The 23,513-nt window shown below is 43.1% G+C and overlaps 2 protein-coding genes across 5 annotated transcripts in view; one reads left to right on the top strand and one right to left on the bottom strand.

Moving 5' to 3' along the window:
- Nucleotides 1–1,554: 1,554 nt before the first annotated feature.
- The window catches only part of haus3 (HAUS augmin-like complex, subunit 3), a 29,239-nt gene continuing 7,280 nt past the window's right edge, over nucleotides 1,555–23,513 (bottom strand). Inside the window, exons 1-6 of one of the 3 annotated variants that reach the window (XM_023972208.2) lie at nucleotides 8,788–8,921; nucleotides 5,737–6,762; nucleotides 5,341–5,553; nucleotides 4,868–5,106; nucleotides 3,112–3,355; nucleotides 1,555–2,254 (exon numbers count right to left, since the gene is read on the bottom strand). In XM_023972208.2, coding sequence (XP_023827976.1) covers nucleotides 2,024–2,254; nucleotides 3,112–3,355; nucleotides 4,868–5,106; nucleotides 5,341–5,553; nucleotides 5,737–6,735 — 1,926 coding nt within the window. In that variant the 5' untranslated portion in view covers nucleotides 6,736–6,762; nucleotides 8,788–8,921 and the 3' untranslated portion in view covers nucleotides 1,555–2,023. Of the gene's footprint in view, nucleotides 2,255–3,060; nucleotides 3,356–4,867; nucleotides 5,107–5,340; nucleotides 5,554–5,736; nucleotides 6,763–8,787; nucleotides 8,922–23,513 lie in introns of those variants that run through there. The other 2 variants (XM_023972192.2, XM_023972200.2) reach the window with 2 other exon arrangements.
- LOC111953114 (prostaglandin reductase 1) lies at nucleotides 8,988–20,371 on the top strand. 2 transcript variants are annotated; one of them, XM_023972215.2, is made up of 10 exons: nucleotides 8,988–9,111; nucleotides 10,350–10,487; nucleotides 10,627–10,672; nucleotides 11,639–11,698; nucleotides 12,440–12,607; nucleotides 14,079–14,235; nucleotides 14,366–14,482; nucleotides 14,711–14,816; nucleotides 15,979–16,097; nucleotides 20,042–20,371. In XM_023972215.2, exons 2-10 carry the CDS (start codon nucleotides 10,382–10,384, stop codon nucleotides 20,150–20,152), a joined length of 990 nt encoding a protein of 329 aa, XP_023827983.1. In that variant the 5' UTR covers nucleotides 8,988–9,111; nucleotides 10,350–10,381; the 3' UTR covers nucleotides 20,153–20,371. The 2 variants fall into 2 exon arrangements, with proteins under 2 accessions (XP_023827983.1, XP_023827982.1); XM_023972214.2 differs by having other exon boundaries at nucleotides 10,363–10,487.

The following is a 23,513-nucleotide window of genomic DNA, read 5'->3' on the forward strand; positions in this document are numbered from 1 at the left end:
TCTTTTTATGGTAGCGATCTGACACAATTACAATCATCGTCTTGAATTGGACTCGCATTTTTCTGGTCTCGGTCTTGACTCGGTCTCGTTGTCCTCCTCCCGGTCTTGATTCAGTCTCGCCCCGCCCTCTGGTCTTGAACCGGTCTCGCACACAACACTAGTTTTAAAGCAAGTTTGCGGCAACTCCACACATTTTGCCATGGAGCCTAGAGAAGATATTGCAACTTTATAACTAATTTCCTGCAATTCTACTCATTTTGCCATAGGGTGGAAAGAAATGTTAGCAGTTTTTAATGACATCTGAGTGAGACTAACAAAATCAAAATGGGGGCACCACGGCCGGTAATTCGACCATAAATTTAGATCGTTACGTAATTTAGCGGCCAGCTAAAAATGTTTGGCTGACATGGGCTACTTGACTATCAGTGACTGAAACAAGAGAAAAACTGACGATGCACAACCAAATTTCAAAGTGGCACATTGTCTATTATACTATGCTAACTCGCAACATTAAGTCGAGACCCCGACTGAGTTCTAAGGGCCTTCAAAATAGGGACCCCGCCAGTTACTCATCCCTGGTCTAGGACTATAAGCGTAATCTATGTCTGGAAAACAGGCCTATATGTTCTGTGCCTGTTGCATGCACAAGAAATATCACACCAGATGTTTCCTCATGGGAACAATAGTTCATTGAATTTCACCACTGTCATATAGTAAGGACTCAATCCAACGGTCTATTCTCCCTGGAGAGCATACCATCTTACTGCATTTCAGGTTGCTAATGACACCTCTTATCTGCCTATCCCTAACCAAATAAACTATTTTATGCCACTTCATTCTGTACCATGTAGGTTGCTAATGACAACTAACACTGCCTATACGCCCAACCCAATAGCTTTTTCTATTCCCCTACTACTGTATCATCTCCTCACCGGTCTGCCTCTCTCCCTCTCCTCTTCTCCTGTGTTCCTCTGCTCCAGCTGGCCTCTGACTGGTACTCTCTCGGTCTGCTGCCATACCGCTCATCTAACATTTGAACAGATAGGCTTTTTACAAGTATAGTAGAATAGAGAATACTTACTTTACCCACTTCTTTTTATCACTACATCACTGCTTACGATTGTTTAGAATAAAAGAGCGGTGTCAGGTCTATAGAATATATGTAGATCACATTTCCATCGGATTCATTCTAAATATTGCACTGCACTATTCAGTCCTTGCTGACTCACGCTGTCTGTAGCTTTGGGCCCTGGCTGTGTCAGAGTAGCGGTTGTGGCTCTGGGCACGGAGAGCTGCTAGGATCTTCTGTCCAGACGCAGACAGAGGCCCTGAGTACAGCCTATTACTGCTGCTACTGTGCCTCTCCATCTCCTATTCCTCCTATCTGCCTACACAAAGAACAGGAAGAATATCAGAGTTATGATTATGCATTCTCTGTACTGTCACTTGTTATATCAAGCTGGTTGATGGAGCCCAATTGTCTTCAAATTTTTTTTTTTTTACAAATAAATAAAAAATAAAAAAGTACAAAACTGAATACTCACACGCACAAAACATTTTTCTATTAGTTGTGAAGACATTAATATTTATTATAATTTCTTATGAAACAAACAAATACACAAAGGCGCTTACAGGAACATCGACAAAAAACACTAGCAGTAAAACAAGTGACATTACATCTGAATTGAAACATTGCCACAAGAAAACAGAGAAGAGATCCAATAGTCATCCTCATCCAATTGTCTTTTGTCAGAACCCTCTCTCCATATTGTATTTCCAAATCCAAGGTGCTTGGCATTTAACTGGCACCCGGGGTGGCGAGAGGGAAGAGGAAATGGGTAAGCCAGGGATCATTAGGCAGAGCAGCAACCTTTCTCAGTGGCCACTTCACCTTGTAGTACCTCCACTACTTTCTGCAGGATTCTCCACTGTTCTGTATGAGCTGTGTTTTGCACTCACACCCAGAGAAAGGGGTCGTGGAGAGGGGAAGAGAGGTGAGGTAGGAGGTGGTAAGAGAGCCCCGTTACAACCGGCCCTTCTTGGCAGCAGCCGCTTTGCTCTCCAGCTCCTCCACTACTTTGTTCAGCAGCCTGGGGTCCAGGTGGAAGTAGACGTACAGTTCCCTCTCTCGCCTGAGAAGAGGGCTGTGGTCCAGCTGGGAGCGTTTACCCCGGACCTCCCCCATCACGTCCTGCATCAGACTGTACAGACTGTTCTGCTGGACCTCCAGTTCTCCCAGCTTCACTGTCAACTCCTGGAGAGAGGGGGAGGGGAGGAGGAGAGGGTACAATGGAAAGGAAAGACAGGGGAGAGAGGAAGGGTAGAGGGAAAGAGGCTTTTAGTAGACATCCAGAGAGACACGTCAGATAACTGCTAGCTGGTGCTGATAAAGTAACAAATAGTGGGGACACTAACTTAAAAGTCTATCCTGGACTGCAAGAACAGTACTCAGTATTTTCTCACATCAGCATACCACAAGTGGTTGAGCTTTTCTAGAACACTGACTGACATACACAAACAGTTCCTCGCACAGATGGTTATTCACAGCTTTATTGACAATAAGACATTTAAAAAACAACGACACGTTTTAGAGAGAAACGAAAGTGTCTCTTTACTGCAGGTGGAACTGAGATGAAACCCTGTACGGAGCAAACATGAATTTAGTACATTTTACAAAGAGAGGAAGAAGAAGAGGACCGAGGGAGTGAAAAGGATCCCTGTTGAACTGGAAGAAATAAACATGTGCTCTTTACAGAAGTGCCAGTGCCTCATTGTCCAGTGCAGTCACTATTCAAAACCCATATACCAATGCAGTGTTCTAAAAGTGAAGCATCACCAGTGAATCCACCACTAAACAGAATTCGATTCATTTCAAAATACTGTATTTGTCAAACACCGGACAATTACTCCGGCAGCAGTGCAAATTACGTATAAAACCCATAGGACCTGTGCTACCACTTCCTCTCCCAAACGTGTTTTATAATAAAACTCTGCTAACTCACGCTACTTTGAGACGAAGACGACGGTAACGAGGAAGTGTGTAGGTGTTCAGAAACGTACCTGTGCGTTGGGGCAGAGATCCTGGTCATGTGACGTCGCCGTAGGACATACCTGCGGCGCCAAGAACAGCTGCTGCAACCCCGAGAAGGTTGCCCGGCGCAACGCCTCGCAGTCGCCGTGGAGACGGGCGCCCGTGTAGTGCTGTTGGCGGGCGGCCCCGGCCAGGGCCTCGCGGCAGGATTGGAGCTCCCCCTGGAGGTTGCGGGCGGCACTTTCCAACCCCTCGTAGGTACGGAAGGGCTCCTCGCGGTCACCACGTCCTGAGGCGTGGCCTGACTCTAGGATCCGGAGAAGCCTGGGGGAGCGAGAGGTGTGTCACATACTGTATATTAGGGCTGGGAATTGCCAGGGACCTCACGATATGATATCACGATACTTAGGTCCAAATACGATATGTATCGCGATTTGATGTTACAAACATATTGCTCACTATGTTTTCTGCAGAGAAAAGAGAGCATGAGAAAATGAGTTTTGATCAGTAACCAGGTTTACATTCATACAACCTTTATGAGTCCTTAAAAAAAAGGCATGATAAATTGTCGGTCGACAAAACACGCTAGACAAGGTGGGATCTTTTTGTATCATGTGAGAAATGGCGGTGGACATGATATAATAACAACCACATCGAAGTAAACTTGGAGTCACACGATGATATGGTGTGTGGTCCTCCCACTACGACTCGGGAAACCATGCAGTTTATTTGGCTACAGATTAAATAAATGATTAATTTCACAGTGTGGTGAAAGTTTTGATTTCCAATAAATATCGAGGGTCTTATTCTGGTGATCGAAGCTTGGCTGCCGTTTGACAAATTAAAAGAATTGTGCTCTTATTATCTTATTATGTAGGCTATAATTGCACGTGTCAATACCAGAGTGCTATATAACAAAATGTTTGTGACAAAACCATCAGCAGAGCTGAAAATGTTTTTTTTGTTGTTGCAGAATTTAACAGCAAAAGTCATTTTTTTGGGGCCTCCCCGAGTGGTGCAGTGGTCTAAGGCACTGCATCGCAGTGCTAGCTGTGCCACTAGAGATCCTGGTTCGAGTCCAGGCTCTGTCACAGCCGGCCGCGACCGGGAGACCCATGGGGCGCAGCACAATTGGCCCAGCGTCTTCCGGGTTAGAGGGTTTGGCTGGCAGGGATGTCCTTGTCCCATCGCGCACGAGCGACTCCTGTGGCAGGCTCAACACACGCTGACACGGGTCGCCAGGTGTACAGTGTTTCCTCCGACACATTGGTGCGGCTGGCTTCCGGGTTAAGCGGGCATTGTGACAAAGAAGCAGCGCGGCTTGGCTGTGTTTCTCCACCATCTCTGGTGGTAAAATGTGCTTATTTTATTTATGTGGATTTTAGAATATTTGTATAAAAATCTGTCGCCAATTGGATGGAACCTAAAAGTACTGAAAACTGAAAACATTTTGGCTCACTAATTATAAACACAGAACGGAGAAAAAAAAAGTTTGGGTGCAGGTACAGCCGATTAACGTTAACTATTTTTTTTAAATGTATTTACAAATCGACACTTGGGGTCAAAACAATATAATATCCTAAAAAAATTATATTGTGATATGTAACTGTATGGATATCCCCCCCAAACACTACTGTACTGTATATCAATGCACTGTGTTCCATATTGCTTTTAGTGTGAGAGAAGCAAATACATCTGGGTCGCTTTCAGTGAAACGGGAAAGAACTACCTAAACCTGTCCAATAAGAACACCTTGTGGTTTTCCACTGAAAAACATTTTGCTTCAGTGTGCCTGACTGAGCACGACCCTGGTACCTGTCCTCCTCTAATCCCTACCTGGTGAAGGATGCATCCTTGGAGCTGATGATGGACTGAGGACTGGGTCTGGGGTTATGGGACAGCTCAGGATGGGCTAGGGCCTGGATCCTGAGGGCTGCCTCCTCTCCTCCCTCCCCCAGCCAGCCTGCCACCTCCCCAAGCTGCTTCAGCACCTGCCTACCCATCCTCAGCTCCATCTCCTGGGCCAGGAGGAGCAGCTCGAATGAGGCCTTTTGCCGCAGGAGGTGGTCTCGGACCTAGATGGAGAGATGAATGAATGGATGGATAGAGACAGAACGTTATTATCCTCTAAGGAGAGAAACAATAGAAACACTGAAAATACGTACAAGATGATACTGATGGACTGGATGATGATCATTTTTTCACCTGGTGTTCAAAACTAAATGATGGGAAAACCCATGCAGATATGAACATGGATATTCTAACAACAAGATCCAAAACAGCATTTGTACAAAACTAAGTAACTGTACCTGCTCCTGTCTGGAGGTGTAGTAGTCCTGCCTGGCCAGCTGCAGGTCCAGGTCTCCCCTCACCACGGGCACGTTGAGCAGCCTGGCGCTCTCCCTCAGAGCAGCCGGTACAGACCCCTGGAGGAGAGACTCCAGATCAGCCGCCACGCCCTGCAGCTCACGCCTAGACACGGCTTCACGCGCCTGGAGAGCAGAGGTGGAGTTGGTGGTGCCCTGGGAGAGGAGAGAAAGAACGATAAAGGTTGCATTAAAGAGTAGGTATGATTATGTTTGTTTGTAAGGCTTGTGTGTACAGACTACAAAGCATGCAACACTTACAAACCAACAACACTAAAGACTAAGGCTGATCTGTGGTAGATGTACTACTCTAGTCTCTAACCCTCTCCAGTGCCTTACCTTGGTGAATGACTGCAGGTTCCCCGTGATCCACTCCAGCCCAACCCTGGCTCCCTGCTCTTCTGCCCTGGCCTTGATCAGCTGGTGCTGGGCCACCATATGACCCCACTGGAGCCTGGCCATCTCCTTCCTCCTCTGCTCCACCACTCTCTCCTCCACCTCTTTTCCACCCTTCTCCTTTATTTCATCCCCGTCATCACAGAGGCTGAGATCCAGGAGCTGGAAGCGTTCGGAGCAGGAGGTCTCCACCATGTTGCTGATGCCCTGGAAGAACTGGCGCTGGGTGAGGGCGGCCAATGCCTTTGTGTTAAGCTCCTCCTGGTGGAGGTAGGGCTCCAGGGACAGCTGGGAGAGCAGGACAGGGGGCCCTGGAGGGGTGGTGGTGGTCACAGAACCAGCCTCTCCCTGGGCCTTTCCTTCGTTGGACACTGGATCTATTTTGAGGAATGATCCTAGCTTTTTCACCTCGTCCGTGAGGTTCTGTAGCGCGGCGTTGGTTCCAGCGTTCTCTGCCCCCAGCGCCGCGTTGGCGTCCTTCAGCCTGCTGGCGGCGGCGGCCTGCTGGGAGGCCAATCGGAGCGCAACGTCGGCCCGGGCGGTGGCGAGCACCTGCAGCTTCTTGTACCTGCGCTGTTTCAGCTGCTTCTCCTTTTTCAGAGCAGATAGCTCCGACTCTAGGTCCTCCACGCTCACCTCCCCCTCTGCTGAGGAAGGACCGACCACACCTACTCCAGCAGCAGGCCCACAGGTCTTGAGGACCTCATCCAGCGCGGTCCCATCGAGGATGGGCTTGCCAGAGTTGCGGAGGGCCTTGAAGGCCTGGGCCTCCTCCGGGGTGAGCACGTTTCCCTGGTTGAGGGTGCGACAGACGAAACGCAGGAGTTGGAGGTTTTCCGGAGCGCAGTCGAAGAGCCAGTCAAACTCAGAGCCCTTCAGGGATGGGGTGCCTGGGTAACCTAGGCGACCCAACGCCTCCACGAACTGACCACCGTCTAACATGATGACAGCACTCTACAGGCTACCAAACTGTCAGAGGCAGTAGGGTCAAGGGTGGGAGTTATACAGATGAGAATTGACAGAAAAATTATCAATGATATTTAAACTGTAAAATCATAGTCACCCAATAGAAATTAGGGGTGTAGTGGTACACATATTCGTAACGAACTGTTCGGTATGGGGATCTCTGTAAATAAAAATATTAAACACTAGGCCAATAGGCTATGCCTACACTGCATTTCAGGCTATTTTATTTTAAAAACTAGAGCCTATGCGCACGTTGTAATCAAAATGTATTTTTGTACAATGACGAGTGGTGGTGGGAGGTCGATAAACCAGGAGGATTCTCCATCGTTTAAATCTCCAGGTTTCCCAGTAGATTACAACGACGATGGACAGAGAGTGTGTGTCGCCACTGCTGAACGAGAACAGCCTACGCTACTGCCAACACCTCAAACGTTGACACATTTACGGTGACATACACCCAGTATTCCTACCACCGGAGCAAGACGAACCGCAGTCGATTCTGACCGGGCCAAATAAATTACATGAGCCATAAGTCTGCTTATAGCCACAGATGTGCGACCATTCTCGATGGTTGAGAAGAATGGGGAGTTTCAGCACCTCGTGGAAGTGCTCCGTTAATTACGAACTTTGCCCTCTCGCACCTACAGTACCAGTCAAACAGTTTGGACACACCTACTCATTCCAGGGTTTTTCTTTATTTGTACTATTTTCTACATTGTAGAATAATAGTGAAGATCTCAAATCTATGAAATAACACATATGGAATCATGTTGTAACCACACAAAAAAAGTGTTTATATTTCAGATTCTTCAAAGTAGCCACCCCTTGCCTTGATGACAGCTTTACACACTCTTGGCATTCTCTCAACCAGTTTTGATTTGTTTAACTGACTGGGTATCCCCTTTCTGCAGATGGATGGACCTCCAGGGTTACAGAGCGCTAGTTAAGTGACAGCCCATCACATTGCAGTGGACATGAAAAGTGGGAAACTAAAAATAGGCCTACTGTGCTAAACACACACCCCCTTTATGAGTGACACAAGTGAGCATATTTTTCCTCTTTGCAACATAGCATAAGCTTATACATTGTCTGAGCCATGTTTACATAGACTTCAAACATATATTGCACTTTATTTTAGTGTTGTTGTTGATTTAAGAAAATAAAGTGTTGTTATTCCTGATTGTGCACTCATCAGGCATTATATGACTCATGATCATATGGAATCAGGAATACCAACACTTTCTATTTTCTTAAACAAATTAACTACAGTAACTGTTGGCATCTCATTTTCCACTCTTCAGAAAACAAATCATTACCCCCAAAACCACAATAAGTACTGAACCATAGTGAACCTTTACACCCCTAATAGAAATGATACCATCAAGCAGTGCTTCCCCTATACTTATTTAACAGGGGTGATGCCACCCTGCAGAAATAAATCCTAGGGGAAACACTGATCAAAGCAAGACAATTTCCTGTGGAGAAGACGGTCCCTGAAATGAGGCATCCTCCCCAGTCTTAACTAGCCATTTCAATGTGAAATCTATAACGACAAACAAGTTGTCAGTAGCAAAGCTTCTCCGCCCTGATCATCGCCTGTATGTCAGTCAAAAATATCCACTATTTATTAGATGGGTAGCTAGCTAGCTCACGTTTATTAGGAGGCGTGGAAATTGAAAGAAATCACAACAATGATTGCTAACTAAGTTACTTTACTCATGCAAAATAGAGTTAATCATTGTAGAAATACTTAACCAAACATTTGTTTTGTTTAACAACTAACGTTATATCTGGTATGACAGTAAAACTGTCAGTGTCCTTTACGTTACAGGCTTGCTAGCTAACGATAGAATAAAAGTTGTTTCACGGATAGCTATGCAAGCTAGCTAACGTTAGCTAACTAACTGCTAGCCACAGCATCATTCATGCTATATAACGAACGCCTGAGTTTCGTGAAGTGAATACATTTTCCAAAACCACCATTAATTCTGAAGTAATTTGTCTATCTGTTTTTAGTATAATTTTTACCTTGCCAAGTAATTTCGACGAAGAAATCAGTTTCAGACTTGTTTTCTGACAGTTTCTCTGGTAGAGGGAAACGGGTAACAGTTAGCCAAATGTCGGCTAGATAAATGCGCGCGTTCTCATCCAAAATGAATTCACTCCCGAATTATTGCGTATACCACGTCACGCGGAGGCGGATCGGCTAACAACCTTTTTAGCCAATTAGAAAGTAGTCGAGCACAGCCTACCCACGCTATCTTTGTCCTTTCCCTGAAATTTTGCTCGTTCTTTCATTCTGCATGGAGAGCAGTGACCGGTATATGTCAATTTGTTGATAATTTATTCGAGGTGAGTTTTGCTGAGTACTGCATGATATTAAACCACGTTCATGGAGAGAAATGCTTAGATAGTTTCTTCACCGGTTGTGGTCGACAGCCCACTGTGAAGCGGGCTTGCATGGCATTCACTTTGCAACAATGCACAGCGCTCTCCTAGGTTCTGCAAGTCCTCTATCTACCAAGCTAAGCTAGTGTAGTAGATTGCAAATAATAGACAGCAAACTCTTAAATCCATGTGAATTTAGCTATTCTAGATAGCAGCCTGCAATACAGTCAGTATTGTTCAGTACTGTAAATCAATGCATATACTACACACAAAGTAAACGGCATATTCTTTCACAGTTGTGCAGCATCTTCTGGCACCAGTGCACTCTTTCCCGCACAGCCATCGTGTGTGTGTGTGTGTGTGTGTGTGTGTGAGTGAGAGGGAGATCAACAGTCTTTGAATAACAACCTTTGTTGAAGTATTCAAGTTTCTCATCATCCTGCTATGATAGACGCATGTGGGTATTTCAACTGTCTCTATTGCATTTCTTCAATAGAGAAAGTTGAATATTTGTATATAAGTCACCTATATTTGTATATAGGTGACTTGACAGTAAACATGTTGCTAAATGTAGGATACTTAAGTAGAAAAGGTTGCTGTAATGGGAAAATTTAACTGGAGTTCATATTCAGTTTAGAGGAATCTTCAGCATATTTATATATTTTCCCTCTCTTGAAATACACATTATTTCCAGTGTTCTGTTTGTGAAACTCTAGGTGTGGGATGACGGTCACTAGACTTGATCCTGAATGTTATGTATTATTCTCATCTCTGTTGATAGTGATTTGACACCAGACTGGAGGTCCAAGTACAAGGACAGAGGACACTGAATATTCACTGTTGTATTGTATTGATGACATTGTGTGAACACTGTGATTCTGTTGCAGCTCAGTCACTTCCTTTTTGTTTGTCTTCCTACAAGCCTCTCGGGCTGGTTTTTACAGAACGTTTGGTGCTGTCTGATTAGGATATAAAGGGCCTGTCTCCAAGAGGTTTGCTAGACATTTTCTCTGCTTCTGTGCTGGAGGTGTCTCCCTCTTACAACTTGTAATCAACCAAATATTTTTGGGGGGACTATCTGACAGCTCTTCTCTTTACCTTAAAATTCCTAGACGTATAGAAAAGAAGAAACGGTTCTCTAGATGAGCTCTGAGGTCACTTCAGATTTTGGTATAGCAAGTAACTAAGTAGTAAGTAAACAGCCTATTCTTTCAGTTGTCCAAAGCAAAGAGCCATGGTTCAAGCCAAGACCTGGGTCCTGACACGTCACTTTGAAGGCTTCCCGAAGGACAGCAACTTTGAGCTGAAGCTGGAGCAGCTGCCAGAGCCTAAAGATGGAGGTAATGACTGTGAAGGTCTCATCTGCACTATTACTGAGGTTATCTGGACCTGTACTTGCACTAAATACAAAATTCCTGTACCTGACTAAAGCCAAGTGATGTCACACATTTTAATGTTTTTGTTTTTTTTCTGTTTCAGAGGTGCTTTTGGAGGCACTGTTTCTCAGTGTAGATCCATACATGAGGTAGGAGAAAATTACAAAAGAAAAATGGACAGAGAGGGATTCCCCTAACATTTGCCACCGGACGCTTTTTGTCATCACTCATATAAGGAATATGATCAAATGTAAATAGTCCGGGTGGCCATTTAATTGTTCAGCAGTCTTATGGCTTGGGGGTAGAAGCTGTTAAGGAGCCTTTTGGTCCCAGACTTGGCGCTCTGGTACTGCTTGCCGTGCGGTAGCAGAGAGAACAGTCTATGACTTGGGTGACTGGAGTCTTTGACAATTTTTTGGGCCTTCCTCTGACACCGCCTAGTGATGTACTGGGCTGTACACACTGTAGCGCCTTACGTTCAGATGCCGAGCAGTTGCCATACCAGGTGGTGATGCAACCGGTCAGGATGCTCTCTGGTGCAGCTGTAGAACTTTTTGAGGATCTGGGGACCCATGCCAAATCTTTTCAGTCTCCTGAGAAGGAAAAGGTGTTGTCGTGCCCTCTTCAAAACTGTCTTGGTGATGTGGAAACCAAGGAACTTGAAACTCTCGACCCCGCTCCAATTCAGCCCTGTCGATGTTAATGGGTGTCTGTTCGGCCCTCCTTTTCCTGTAGTCCACGATCAGCTCCTTTGTCTTGCTCACATTGAGGGAGAGGTTGTTGTCTCTGATCTTCTCCCTATAGGCGGTCTCATCGTTGTTGGTGATCAGGCCTACCGCTGTTGTGTCGTCAGCAAACTTAATGATGGTATTGGAGTCGTGGTTGGCTACGCAGTTGGGGGTGAACAGGGGGTACAGGAGGGGACTAAGCGCGCACCCCTGAGGGACCCCAGTGTTGAGGATCAGCGTGGCAGATGTTACTCTTCATATTAGAACATTGAAAGTTCTCTGAACAGTGTTGACTTTTCCATAACATTACTAAATCACATCCTTCAGTAGATAGTACTGAAAAACATTGCATCTGATTGTTCTCCTGCCATCTGTGGTTGTTTCCAGACCGTTCAGCCGAGTGCGTATGAAGGAGGGGGAAGTGATGATCGGAACTCAAGTGGCCAAGTAAGGAAAATAAACAAGTTTGCATCCCAAATGGCACCCTATTCCCTACATAGTGCACTTCTTGTAGGCCCCTGGTCAAAAGCAGTGCACTATGCAGGGATCGAGGTGCCATTTGGGATGCAGGCCAAGTTATCTGCCTTTCATCTCTCTACCATGGGGTGACATGCATGCCTGCTGTTTACTGGAAGAGAAAGTCCTGCACCTGTTATTCATTTCTGAGGCCATAGATTATTCTTCATGACTAAAGTTGTAAGAGGCAAATTGAATGTACTTGGCAGTGTGTTCCGAGGTTCCGTTCCTGCCACAAGTGAGTGGTTCAATGTGTTTTCACTGAGAAAGTTTGTTTGTGAGAGTGAGTCAGTCTGGGAAAATATACAGAACCCAATGACTCTTCCCTGCCCCTTAATGCTTAAAATGATTTCACTAAATTAAATTGCCTAAGTTACTGTCTTTATAAAGGAGTATAGATACTTCGGGAAAATCCCAAAGGCTTCCATTGACTCTTCCTACAGCATGTCTTCGATCTAGCCTCCAGATAAAACCATTTAGCAACCACTAAGGGTGGTTCATATAGACCCAGATTAAGCATTCTCTGTAACTAAAAAGCACTTTCAATGCAGACTCTCCATTAAGCGTACTTTACGATCTGTGTCTTCTGACACAGGCTTGTTGTAGACAGACTTTAATTATAATAATCAACCCTCATTAATTCAGTTTGTTTATTTGTGTGTGTTTTTGTAGGGTGATCCAGAGCAACAACCCAGCCTTCCCTGTGGGGTGCCATGTGGTTGGTAGATGCGGCTGGAGGACCCACACTGTGTCTGATGGGACAGGTCTGACATGCCTTCTGTCTGACTGGCCTCAGGATGTCTCCATGTCCCTGGCTCTGGGGGCCATCGGCATGCCAGGGTAAGGAGGAGGGGCTTCCTGAGTGCCAGTGGGTTCTGGGTAAAATATGGGGGGGGGGTCACTATGGGCTGTACCTCTGGCCACAAAGAGTAGAACATTTATATTTCCGTGCCAGAAGAAACATGCATGTCACGCTCTGGCGTCCTGAGTAAAGAGGGATGCTAACATAACCGTTTATGCTAACAGTGGAGCTAGTGTTGGAGAACTTATAGCACAACTGTTTCATCGTTTTAGCTCACAGAGTAAAGGCAGAACAAAATGTTGACTTCAAGTCTGTCAGGAAAAGCAGCTGTACGTTTTCCTTCTAGGTTGATAAAATAAACATTTGGGCCCCAGGTATCTTCGCAAGCAGGTCACGGTCTCCACTTATGGTCCTGTTCCGCTTTTCCACAGAACTCTTTAAACAGTTTTACTGAATCACAACTCTTTTAATTGGATAATCACAACTATTTTGAATTTAAAATGTTATTTACAAGCAGTGTTGGGTTCGAGACCGAAACAAATTGTAATTTTGTCAAAACGCCACCATTATAAGAGTCAAATGTCCAGTATTTCTGTGTTCAAATTTCAGAAGAACATATGGATTCTTTAGCCAGTCAGAATGGCGAAAAAAATGGATGCCAAGGGAAAATAGAGCCACTCTACAAATTATTACGAACTCAAACCGGCCTATAATATAACTGTTTCAATTTCCCCGATCTCCCTTACTAAAAGTGAGCGCGGAACATTCAAACCATTTCCCCCCCTCTTCCCTACCAGGGAATCAAGGAAATTCTGATGAGCGCCACCAAGTTTGAGGATATTTTTTCTACGAAAGTAAAGGACGGTAATGCTACGAGTAAAGTAGGAAGCCCAAGTTTCAATAGGTGATAAGATATTAATGTGTCATACATGGAGTGTAAATATTTGGCCTGGTGAAGCGGTTTTATACACTGACAGAATAGAAGCTGATCATTCGAGTTTGTCTCAGCTGGTCTCGGGAAGAAATTATGAGTCCTCATGTCCAAGACTGAGTAAAAATGTATCCAAGACCGAGATACTCAATATGTGGTCACGAGACTGGCCTCGAGTACTACAACACTGATTACAAGTAATTAAATGTTACACATGACTGAAGAGAGGATTGTTTTCAGACGAGGGGGAGAAAGGTAATCAGTGCTTTAGGATGACGAGACAGTTGGTGATACACAGATGTTGTGTGTATGATTGCTTGTGTTGATAATGAGTTTGATACTGTTTGTTTTAACGGAAGTAAACTCCATAGACAGCTATCTTACTGTAGCTAGGTGACTATAGTTACATTTCTTATTAAAGAGCTACCCCTCTTTTGCTCTGACTGCAGACTGGTCACCAGTGTGTACGTGCATGGTTTCCAGGAGGTTGGGAATGGGAAAAACAAATTGCAAAATACACATTTACGTTTGAATGGAAGTTGTTTTCTATTCCATCTTCCCTTGTGCTCTGACTTCAGGTTGACAGCCCTGTACGGTCTGGAGGAGGTGCTGGGACTTCAGGCTGGAGAGACCCTACTGGTGAACGCTGCAGCCGGGGCCGTGGGCTCCATCGTGGGCCAGATAGCTAAGATCAAGGGCTGCAGGGTTGTGGGCTCCTCTGGGTCCGACGGCAAGGTAAAAAGGAAAAAGGGATTAAGATGAAATACTGGGAGGCACAAATTCTAGTGATCTCTATCTTTACTTATCCTGAAAATGAAAAAGGGGCCAGCACTCCATTTTTTCTTTTTCTTTTTTCAATGTCAAGGTGGCCTTCCTCAAGGAGCTGGGCTTCGATGAGGCCTTCAACTACAAAACAGTCAGCTCACTGGAGGAGGTCCTGAAGACTGCCTCGCCCGACGGATACGATTGCTTCTTTGAAAACGTAGGTTATAAAGTAGTTGAAGTATTTGGTTGTAGTTAAATAAAGTGTAGTAATTCACTCTGGTAGTTGGTAATATTGTTAGATATGGAGGGTTAATATTTAGTAATAAAGTAGTATTTCTCTGGTTTTAATATTGTTAGACATGGATATAAATTGTCAGTATTGGGTAATAGTTATTTCATCTTAACATATTTAGCTCGACATAATGGACATTTCTTCATTTTCAAGGTGGGAGGCCCTTTCTCCAGTGTCGCCATTCCTCAGATGAAGGAGTTTGGAAGGATAGCTGTGTGCGGCAGCATCTCAACCTATAATGACACCAATCCACAGACAGGTCTGATCTCTCTCTCATCTTCAAAATCATTCAAAGATGTCAACTCTACATTGCCTAACTCTCATACTGTATTGGTACGTTGATATGCTGTCAGTGTTGCTCATTTTAATATTCCACTAGAGGGCACCATTAGCCAGCATTACACTCAGACTGACCTGTGACCAACTGAATGCATTTCACTCCTGTTTCATTGCATAGTATTTAATCTCGATTAACCCCGAACTAGTCTCACGTAATTGGTCAACTGCTCGATTAAGTTCTGGGTCCAAACATGTTAAGAGAAGGGATCAAGAAATGCTAAAACAAGGAGAGGAACCGGAACGAGACGCTTCACCCTCTCTGAATGTCCCATGTTTGAAAAGATGCTAGCACCAAATAACCAGTAACGAAAAACCCAAACACCGTAACAACTGCTGCTCGTAATCGTATGCATCTCGCTCAGTCACAAAATATTCTACTGTACCAGTTATGTTTACATAGATCTGGCCATGAGAGATTACATAGAAATATATTAATTAACATATTGGAACTCTGTGTTCCATTATAAAGGACCACAATGGAAACAAGTCTTGACTTTTTGTGTATATAATCCTCTGCCGTTTTGGTAGATGTATTTGTGTCTTGGTGTGGCTTCTTTATGTATTTTAAATGGTCAAATCAACAACAACAAATATGCCTATACATCACCTCTCTCTCTTATTTCTGTCTCTATATCGATCTATCTACAGTGCATTTGGAAAGTATTCAGAACCCTTGACTTTTCCCCACATTTTGTTAAGTTACAGCCTTATTCTAAAGGGGATAACATTAAAAAATGTTCCTCAATCTACACACAATACCCCATAATGACAAAGCGAAAACAGGTTTTTAGACATTAGTGCACATTTATTAAAAACAACAGATACCTTATTAACATGTGTATTCAGACCCTTGAAATTGAGATACAGGTATTCCAAGCTTGTAGCGTCATATCCAAGAAGACTCAAGGCTGTAATCGCTGCCAAAGGTGCTTCAACAAAGTACTGAGTAAAGGGTCTGAATACTTATGTAAAAATCATTTCAGTTTTTTTTATTACGTTACAGCCTTTTTCCACAACAAAATGTGGGAAAAGTGTAGGGGTCTGAATACTTTCTGAATACACTATCTAATCTTATCTATCAGGCCCATACCCCCACCTGACCATGATCTTCAAGCAGCTAAAGATGGAGGGCTTCATGGTGGGCAGGTGGGAGCATAAGAACCCAGAGTCTCTGAGGAGACTCATGGCTTGGAAGAGAGAGGCAAGTACAGTACTTGGGATAAAAACTAGCCTGGGTATCAGTCTGTGCCATCATTCCACTCCTTGTTCATTGTCATGCACACAGTTTAGCATTGACATGGAGTACAAGGAGTGGAATGTTAGCACAAAACAGGTTTGAGATTTCAGGCTAGATAAAACTGTCCAATCAATCATATCATGACAATTCTATGGGTAACCAATTTGGACACCATGTTTTACATATTCTGAATATGTCTGTTAACTGTACACCCTGCTTGCAGGTATTCACATTTACAATATGAAATGTTTGTCACAGACTATAGATGTGTTCAAATACCCATACTAACATAGTGTATACTACATACTATTAGTTAATTTCAGTACACCGTAAACGGAACAGTATCCTTCCAGTTGATGCTGTTGCTATGCAACCACTTGCTAGCTAGTTAGCATAACAAATGACTAGATAGACATTTTACGATTTAGGATGTGTTTTTAAATTCAATCTGGAGTGTCAGAGTGCGCTCGTAAATTCAGAGCGTTGTCAGATCGTTCGTTTGTAAATTGAGCCTTGTCAGATTGTTATTTTGTAAATGCAGAGCGTTTTGCTCTCGGAGCGCACACTGGACGCTGGGGCCGAGGAGTAGCGTTGATTTGAGCGTTCTGACCTTACAACTGCAGTCAAGCACCCAAGCTAACGTTGGCTAGCTTGCTAGCTACTTCCAGACACAAATGAGTGACCATTTTACTCGCCCTAACAGAGCTGGTTAGGCAGTTTGGTATCCTGAGCGTTTGTGACTGTTGCTGGCAACAATTTAATTACGCGTTTTTGCCGACGTTAACTGACACCGGTCATATTCAACCGGGTTTGAGCGCTCGTAAATGCATTATTCTGCGCTCTGCTACACTCAGGAGAATGCTCTGAAATCACAGTAGATAGCCGAACTGAATTTACGAAGGCACCCGAATGTCCATTGAGAACACACAACGACTATACCATTTAGCTAAGCTAAGAATGACGGGAATAATCAAGTCAATTAACGTTGGGTAGTTAGCCTATAGTTAATATACTGGCAAGTTTAATAATGTATAAGTAGCTAGCTAACATACCGGTACATACTGTGTGCTGTAATGATATGCTATGTGGTTCGTAAGGACAGCGTAGCTAACAAATTGTCAGCCAACAACGTGTAAGGTAACTTATTTGAAAAGTATTTACTTAATTACATTGCTCAACATTTTAACATGTATCATAATTAGTTAAAGCACTGAAATTGTATCCGCTATCGTTGGACTTCGGCTGCATATTTTCTGCCATTTTCTTAAAATCTGAAAACGATGTGAAGCCACGCCCATTTCCTGAATTTCACTATGAGCCCTAAAGTAAGGAAATAGTGTCCTTTGTGTGTATACTTCATATTTTGGCGTATTTAGTACGACACCCGGGAACTTTTGGCATACTAACTATATCCATACTATGACCAATAAGCATACTATATACTCAAATCACGCCACAAATAGTATGGTTTGTGTGGGTAGCATGAGTATTCGAACACAGCTTATATACCTAACGTTACCTACAGTGGGAAGGAAAAAGTATGTGAACCCTATAGAATTACCTGGATTTCTGCATAAATTGGTCATAACATTTTATCTGATCTTCATTTAAGTCATTCATGTAACTATAGACAAACAGTCTGCTTAAACTAATAACACACAAACATTTATAATTGTTTGTCTTTTTTGAACACCATGTAAACATTCACAGTGCAGTATGACAAAGTATGTGAACCCTTGGATGTAATAACAGGTTGACCCTCCTTTGGCAGCAATAACCTCAACCAAACATTTTCTGTAGTTGCGGATCCGACCTGCACAACGGTCAGGGGGAATTTTGGAACATTCCTCTTTTCAGTTCCACAATATTCTTGGGATGTCTGGTGTGAACAGCTCACAGCATCTCAATCGGGTTGAGGTCAGGACTGACTGGGCCACTCCAGAAGGCGTATTTCCTTCTGTTCAAGTCATTCTGTTGATTTAATTCTGTCTTTTGGGTTGTTGTCCTGTTGCGTCACCTAACTTCTGTTGAGCTTCAATTGGCGGACAAAATGTTAAATTTTTCCATCGATGATAGCAAGCTGTCCCAAACCATGACGCTCTCTCCACCATAGTTTAGTTGGGATGAGGTTTTATGTTGGTGTGGTGTCCCTTTTTTTCTCCACACATAGTGTTGTGTGTTCCTTCCAAACAACACAACTTTAGTTTCATCTGTCCACAGAATATTTTGCCAGTAGCGCTGTGGAACATCCAGGTGCTCTTTTGCGAACTTCAAATGTACAGCAATGGCTTCTTCCATGGTGTCCTCCCATGAACACCATTATTGTTTAGTGTTTGATATATTGTAGACTCGTCAACAGAGATGTTAGCATCTACCAGAGATTTCTGTAAGTCTTTAGCTGACACTCTAGGATTCTTCTTAACCTCATTCTGCACTGTGCTCTTGCAGTCATCTTTGCAGGACAGCCACTCCTAGGGAGAGTAGCAACAGTGCTGAAATTTCATTTATAGACAATTTGTCTTACCGTGGACTGACTTTTAGAGATACTTTTGTAACCCTTTCCAGCTTTATGAAAGTCAACAATTCTTAGGTCTTCTGAGATCTCTTTTGTTCGAGGCATGGTTCACATCAGGCAATGCTTCTTGTGAATAGCAAACTCAAATTTTCTGAGTTTTTTATGGGGCAGGGCAGCCCTAACCAAAATCTTGTCTCATTGATTCGACTCCAGGTTAGTTGACGCCTGACTCCAATTAGCTTTGAGAAGCCATTAGCCTAGGGGGTTCACATACCTTTCCCAACCTACACTATGAATGTTTAAATTATGTTTTTAGTTTAACCACACTTTTGTTTGTCTATTGTTGTGAGTTAAATGAAGATCAGATCAAATTTATGCATAAATCCAGGTAATTCCAAAGGGTTCACATACTTTTTCTTGCCACTGTATACTTTAGATTATACCCAGCTAGCACATAATGTTCTGAGAACCATATGTTTCTTAAAGCATGGTTGTTATATTGCATACAACCTTCCCATAATGTTTCCTCATGGTTCTATTTAAAACAATCGTCCGAAACCTTAAGAAACAACGTTCTTCTGTGGGAATTTCAGTAGTTCAGCATAACGTTTGACAGGTTCTCATGGTTCTATTTAAAGTCGTTCTCAGAACATTAAGAAAACATTAGTAACGTTCAAAGAATGTAGTAAGAATGTTATTTAAAAAAAATATATAATAATTCTCTTAAGTTGTGTTCATGTTTGTTGGCCGCGCCCACTAATTGGCCACACCTGATCTTAATGAGCGCTAGTTTCCCTTGAAATAGGGTCTGTTTTAAGACTAAAATGAACAGCTTTGTATGAGTTAAAGAAGTTAAAAGCAGGGTTGGAACAAATTATTTCCCAATTATATTTGTTCCGACAAGCAAAATAAAGTTCTGAACCGGTTCGAACCCCAGAAAAGTGACTGTATATTGTTTTTTGTGGCATCAGAATTAAAATAAAAACACGTTATACCTTTTTGTAGTTAATAAATCCAATGTGAAATGTGATAACTATAGTATCCTTAACTAGAATTGAAAAGACTTATCAAATCTTCTCTAATTAAAAATGTCTAAATCACTTGTAATGTCAGTAGGCTACTAGACTATGCTTCCGAGGGGAGGGGCAGGTTGTCTACACACACGCACACCAGGGTTTCCATTAGCCGTTAGGCCTAATTGCCAGCTTTTGCAATTTTCACTTTCGTTCTCAGAACGTTTAAAAAACGTTTTGTTTTAACAATCAGGAAACTTATGGCTACTTTCCCAGAATCAATGGGAAACCAAAAACCAAAAACTTCCAAGGAACCAAATGTGCTAGCTGGGTGGTTACTGCTGAATGACCATGTCATAATGTTGTGTTTTCATCCACAGGGGAAACTGCAGTGTCGTGAGCAAGTCACTGAAGGCTTTGAGAACATGCCTGCTGCATTTATGGGAATGCTGCAGGGAGAAAACATTGGAAAAGCTATTGTTAAAGTTTGATGTGGCTTCAATGGATACTCTATAACCCATATAATTAGGATTCAATGAGCATTCTATTCTACCCATAGGAAAGCCACAGTGTAACTATGACAATGCATTTTGAAATTATTTGTATTGTAGAACAACCCTATTATACCTGCACATCATAGTCCGTCCTTGACTCAAACATGTTTACTTTGTATGAAGTATTAAAGTCTTTTCAGGCTTTTGTTTCGTAAAGAGGTTGTCTGACTATATATTTTTACTCACATATCAGTTTCAAATGAATTAATAGGGTTTCATAGGCAAGTAAGTAGTAATTTAGTAGTGGTAAGATCTGCATCGCCACACTGTACCACAGATCTAGATTGTTCTGTCTTATTGCAGCCTACAGCTCAAAAAAAAAAAACTCTGCTCCAGTTTTAATTTCGTCAACAAAAAGTGACTAAATATTCGTCAAACATTCTTTTTCAGTGGCAATTGACTATACTATAACTGACTAAATAGACCCAGAAAAACACAGCCTAGTCTGAACCAGGATCTGGGTTTACAGGAGACGTTGAATGACGATTCTACTTTAAGTGGATTTGGCGCATGCGCACTTGGTCAAAAAATATATTTATACTGAACAAAAATATAAACACAACAAGTAAAGTGTTGGCTGCATGTTCCATGAACTGAAATAAAACATCCCAGAAATGTTCCATACACAAAAAGCTTATCTCTCCTTTTCTGCACAAATTTGTTTACATCCATGTTAGTGAGCATTTCTCCTTTGCCAAGATAATCCATCCACTTGACAGGTGTGGCATATCAAGAAGCTGACTAAACAGCATGGTCATAACAACCTCTACGTCAACGTGATCAAGACAAAGGAGATGATTGTGGACTACAGGAAAAGGGGGACCGAGCACGCCCCCATTCTCATCGACGGGCTGTGGTGGAGCAGGTTGAGAGCTTCAAGTTCCTTGGTGTTCACATCACCAACAAACTATCATGGCCCAAACACACCAAGCCAGTCGTGAAGAGGGCACGACAAAGCCTATTCCCCCTCAGGAGACAAAAGATTTGGCATGGGTCCTCAAAAAGTTATACAGCTACGCCATCGAGAGCATCCTGACTGGTTGCATCACTGCCTGGTATGGCAACTGCTCGGCCTCTGACCGCAAGGCACTACAGAGGGTAGTGCGTACGGCACAGTACATCACTGGGGCAGAGCTTCCTGCCATCCAGGACCTCTATATCAGGCAGTGTCAAATGAAGGCCATAAAATTGTCAAAGACTCCAGCCACCCTAGTCATAGACTGTTCTCTCTGTTCCCACATGGCAAGTGGTACCGGAGCACCAAGTCTAGGTCCAAAACGCTTCTTAACAGCTTCTACCCCAAAGCAATCAAATGGCTACCCAGACTATTTGCATTGCCCCCCTTTACACTGCTTTTACTCTGTTTATTATCTATGCATAGTCACTTTAACTCTACCTACATGTACATATTACTTAAAATACCTCGACTAACCGGTGCACCCGCATATTAACTCTGTACCGGTACCCCCTGTATATAGCCTCTCTACTGTTATTTTACTGCTGCTCTTTAATTATTTGTAAGTTAAATTTTTTACTTAACACTAGTCTAAAGAAGGCCAGTTTTATTGCTTCTTTAAATCAGTACAACAGTTTTCAGCTGTGTTAACATAATTGCAAAAGGGTTTTCTAATGATCAATTAGCCTTTTAAAATGATAAACTTGGATTAGCTAACACAACATGCCAATTGGAACACAGGAGTGATGGTTGCTGATAATGGGCCTCTGTACGCCTATGTAGATATTCAATTTGTAAAAAGTCAGCCGTTTCCAGCTACAATAGCATTTACGACATTAACAATGTCTACACTGTAGAGTGACCGCTCTAACAATGGAAATGCATGTCCTCAAAGATGGAAGGCAGGCGTCTTTACTCATTATCGTCTCTCACTTTTGTCTCCCATTATCTAGTCACCAAGTCCTGCAGTTAGAACTAGCCCTGCCGTCACTATTTAGACATTGAGACCACATATGCATGTGACGTTTACCGTGTAACTGACGGTTATGGATGAAGACCATGAAAATAAAATGACCATAACACCATTTAAATAAGCACATTCATTTTCGGATTTATTTTATTAACTTTATTTTTATGGAGATAAACTTGACCTAATAGCGGGAGTATTTACTAATGATTATAAAGCAATTGTTTTTCTAACTTTGTCTATTAAAATGTCTACATCTCTTTCCAATTGACCTTTGAAGCTTGACCTTCCTGTCTGGGTTGGCGCCCCCCCCCCTTGGTTTGTGCTGTGGTGGAGATCTTTGTGGGCTATACTCGCCTTGTCTCAGGATTGTAAGTTGGTGGTTGAAGATATCCCTCTAGTGGTGCGGGGGCTGTGCTTTGGCAAAGTGGGTGGGGTTATATCCTTCCTGTTTGGCCCTGTTCGGGTATCATCGGATGGGGCCACAGTGTCTCCTGACCCTCCTGTCTCAGCCTCCAGTATTTATGCTGCAGTAGTTTATGTGTCGGGGGGCTAGGGTCAGTTGTATATCTGGAGTACTTCTCCTGTCTTATCTAGTGTCCTGTGTGAATTTAAGTATGCTCTCTCTAATTCTCTCCTTTCTCTTCTCGGAGGACCTGAGCCCTAGGACCATACGTCAGGACTACCGGGCATATGACTCCTTGCTGTCCCCAGTCCACCTGGCCTTGCTGCTATTCAGTTTCAACTGTTCTGCCTGCGGTTATGAACCCCTACCTGTCCCAGACCTGCTGTTTTCAACTCTTAATGATCGGCTATGAAAAGCCAACTGACATTTATCCGTTGATATTATTTGACCATGCTTGTCACTTATGAACATTTTGAACATCTTGGCCATGTTCTGTTATAATCTCCACCCGGCACAGCCAGAAGAGGACTGGCCACCCCTCATAGCCTGGTTCCTCTAGGTTTCTTCCTAGGTTTTGGCCTTTCTAGGGAGTTTTTCCTAGCCACCGTGCTTCTACACCTGCATTGCTTGCTGTTTGGGGTTTTAGGCTGGGTTTCTGTACAGCACTTCAAGATATTAGCTGATGTACGAAGGGCTATATAAAATAAACTTGATTTGATTTGACCTGCTAATCCCTAGATGTGCAGGTATGTAGAGCCTATCGGCTATGGAACTTTAGTAAAAACATTATTGTGTGTACTTTCTTTTATACAATGCACGTTTTCATTGCTTGCTAACTTGCTAGCAAATTAAGTAAACCTGACCTGCTTCTCACAAATGTAGGAAAGTTCCCAGCTCACCTTCTCAGTAATTGTTTTCTTCAACACAGTAAGTCAAAGTAAATATTTGTTTTAACATCCATTCAAATTAT

This window comes from Salvelinus sp. IW2-2015, linkage group LG3 (assembly GCF_002910315.2).
Source record: "Salvelinus sp. IW2-2015 linkage group LG3, ASM291031v2, whole genome shotgun sequence".
Lineage (NCBI taxonomy): Eukaryota > Metazoa > Chordata > Actinopteri > Salmoniformes > Salmonidae > Salvelinus > Salvelinus sp. IW2-2015.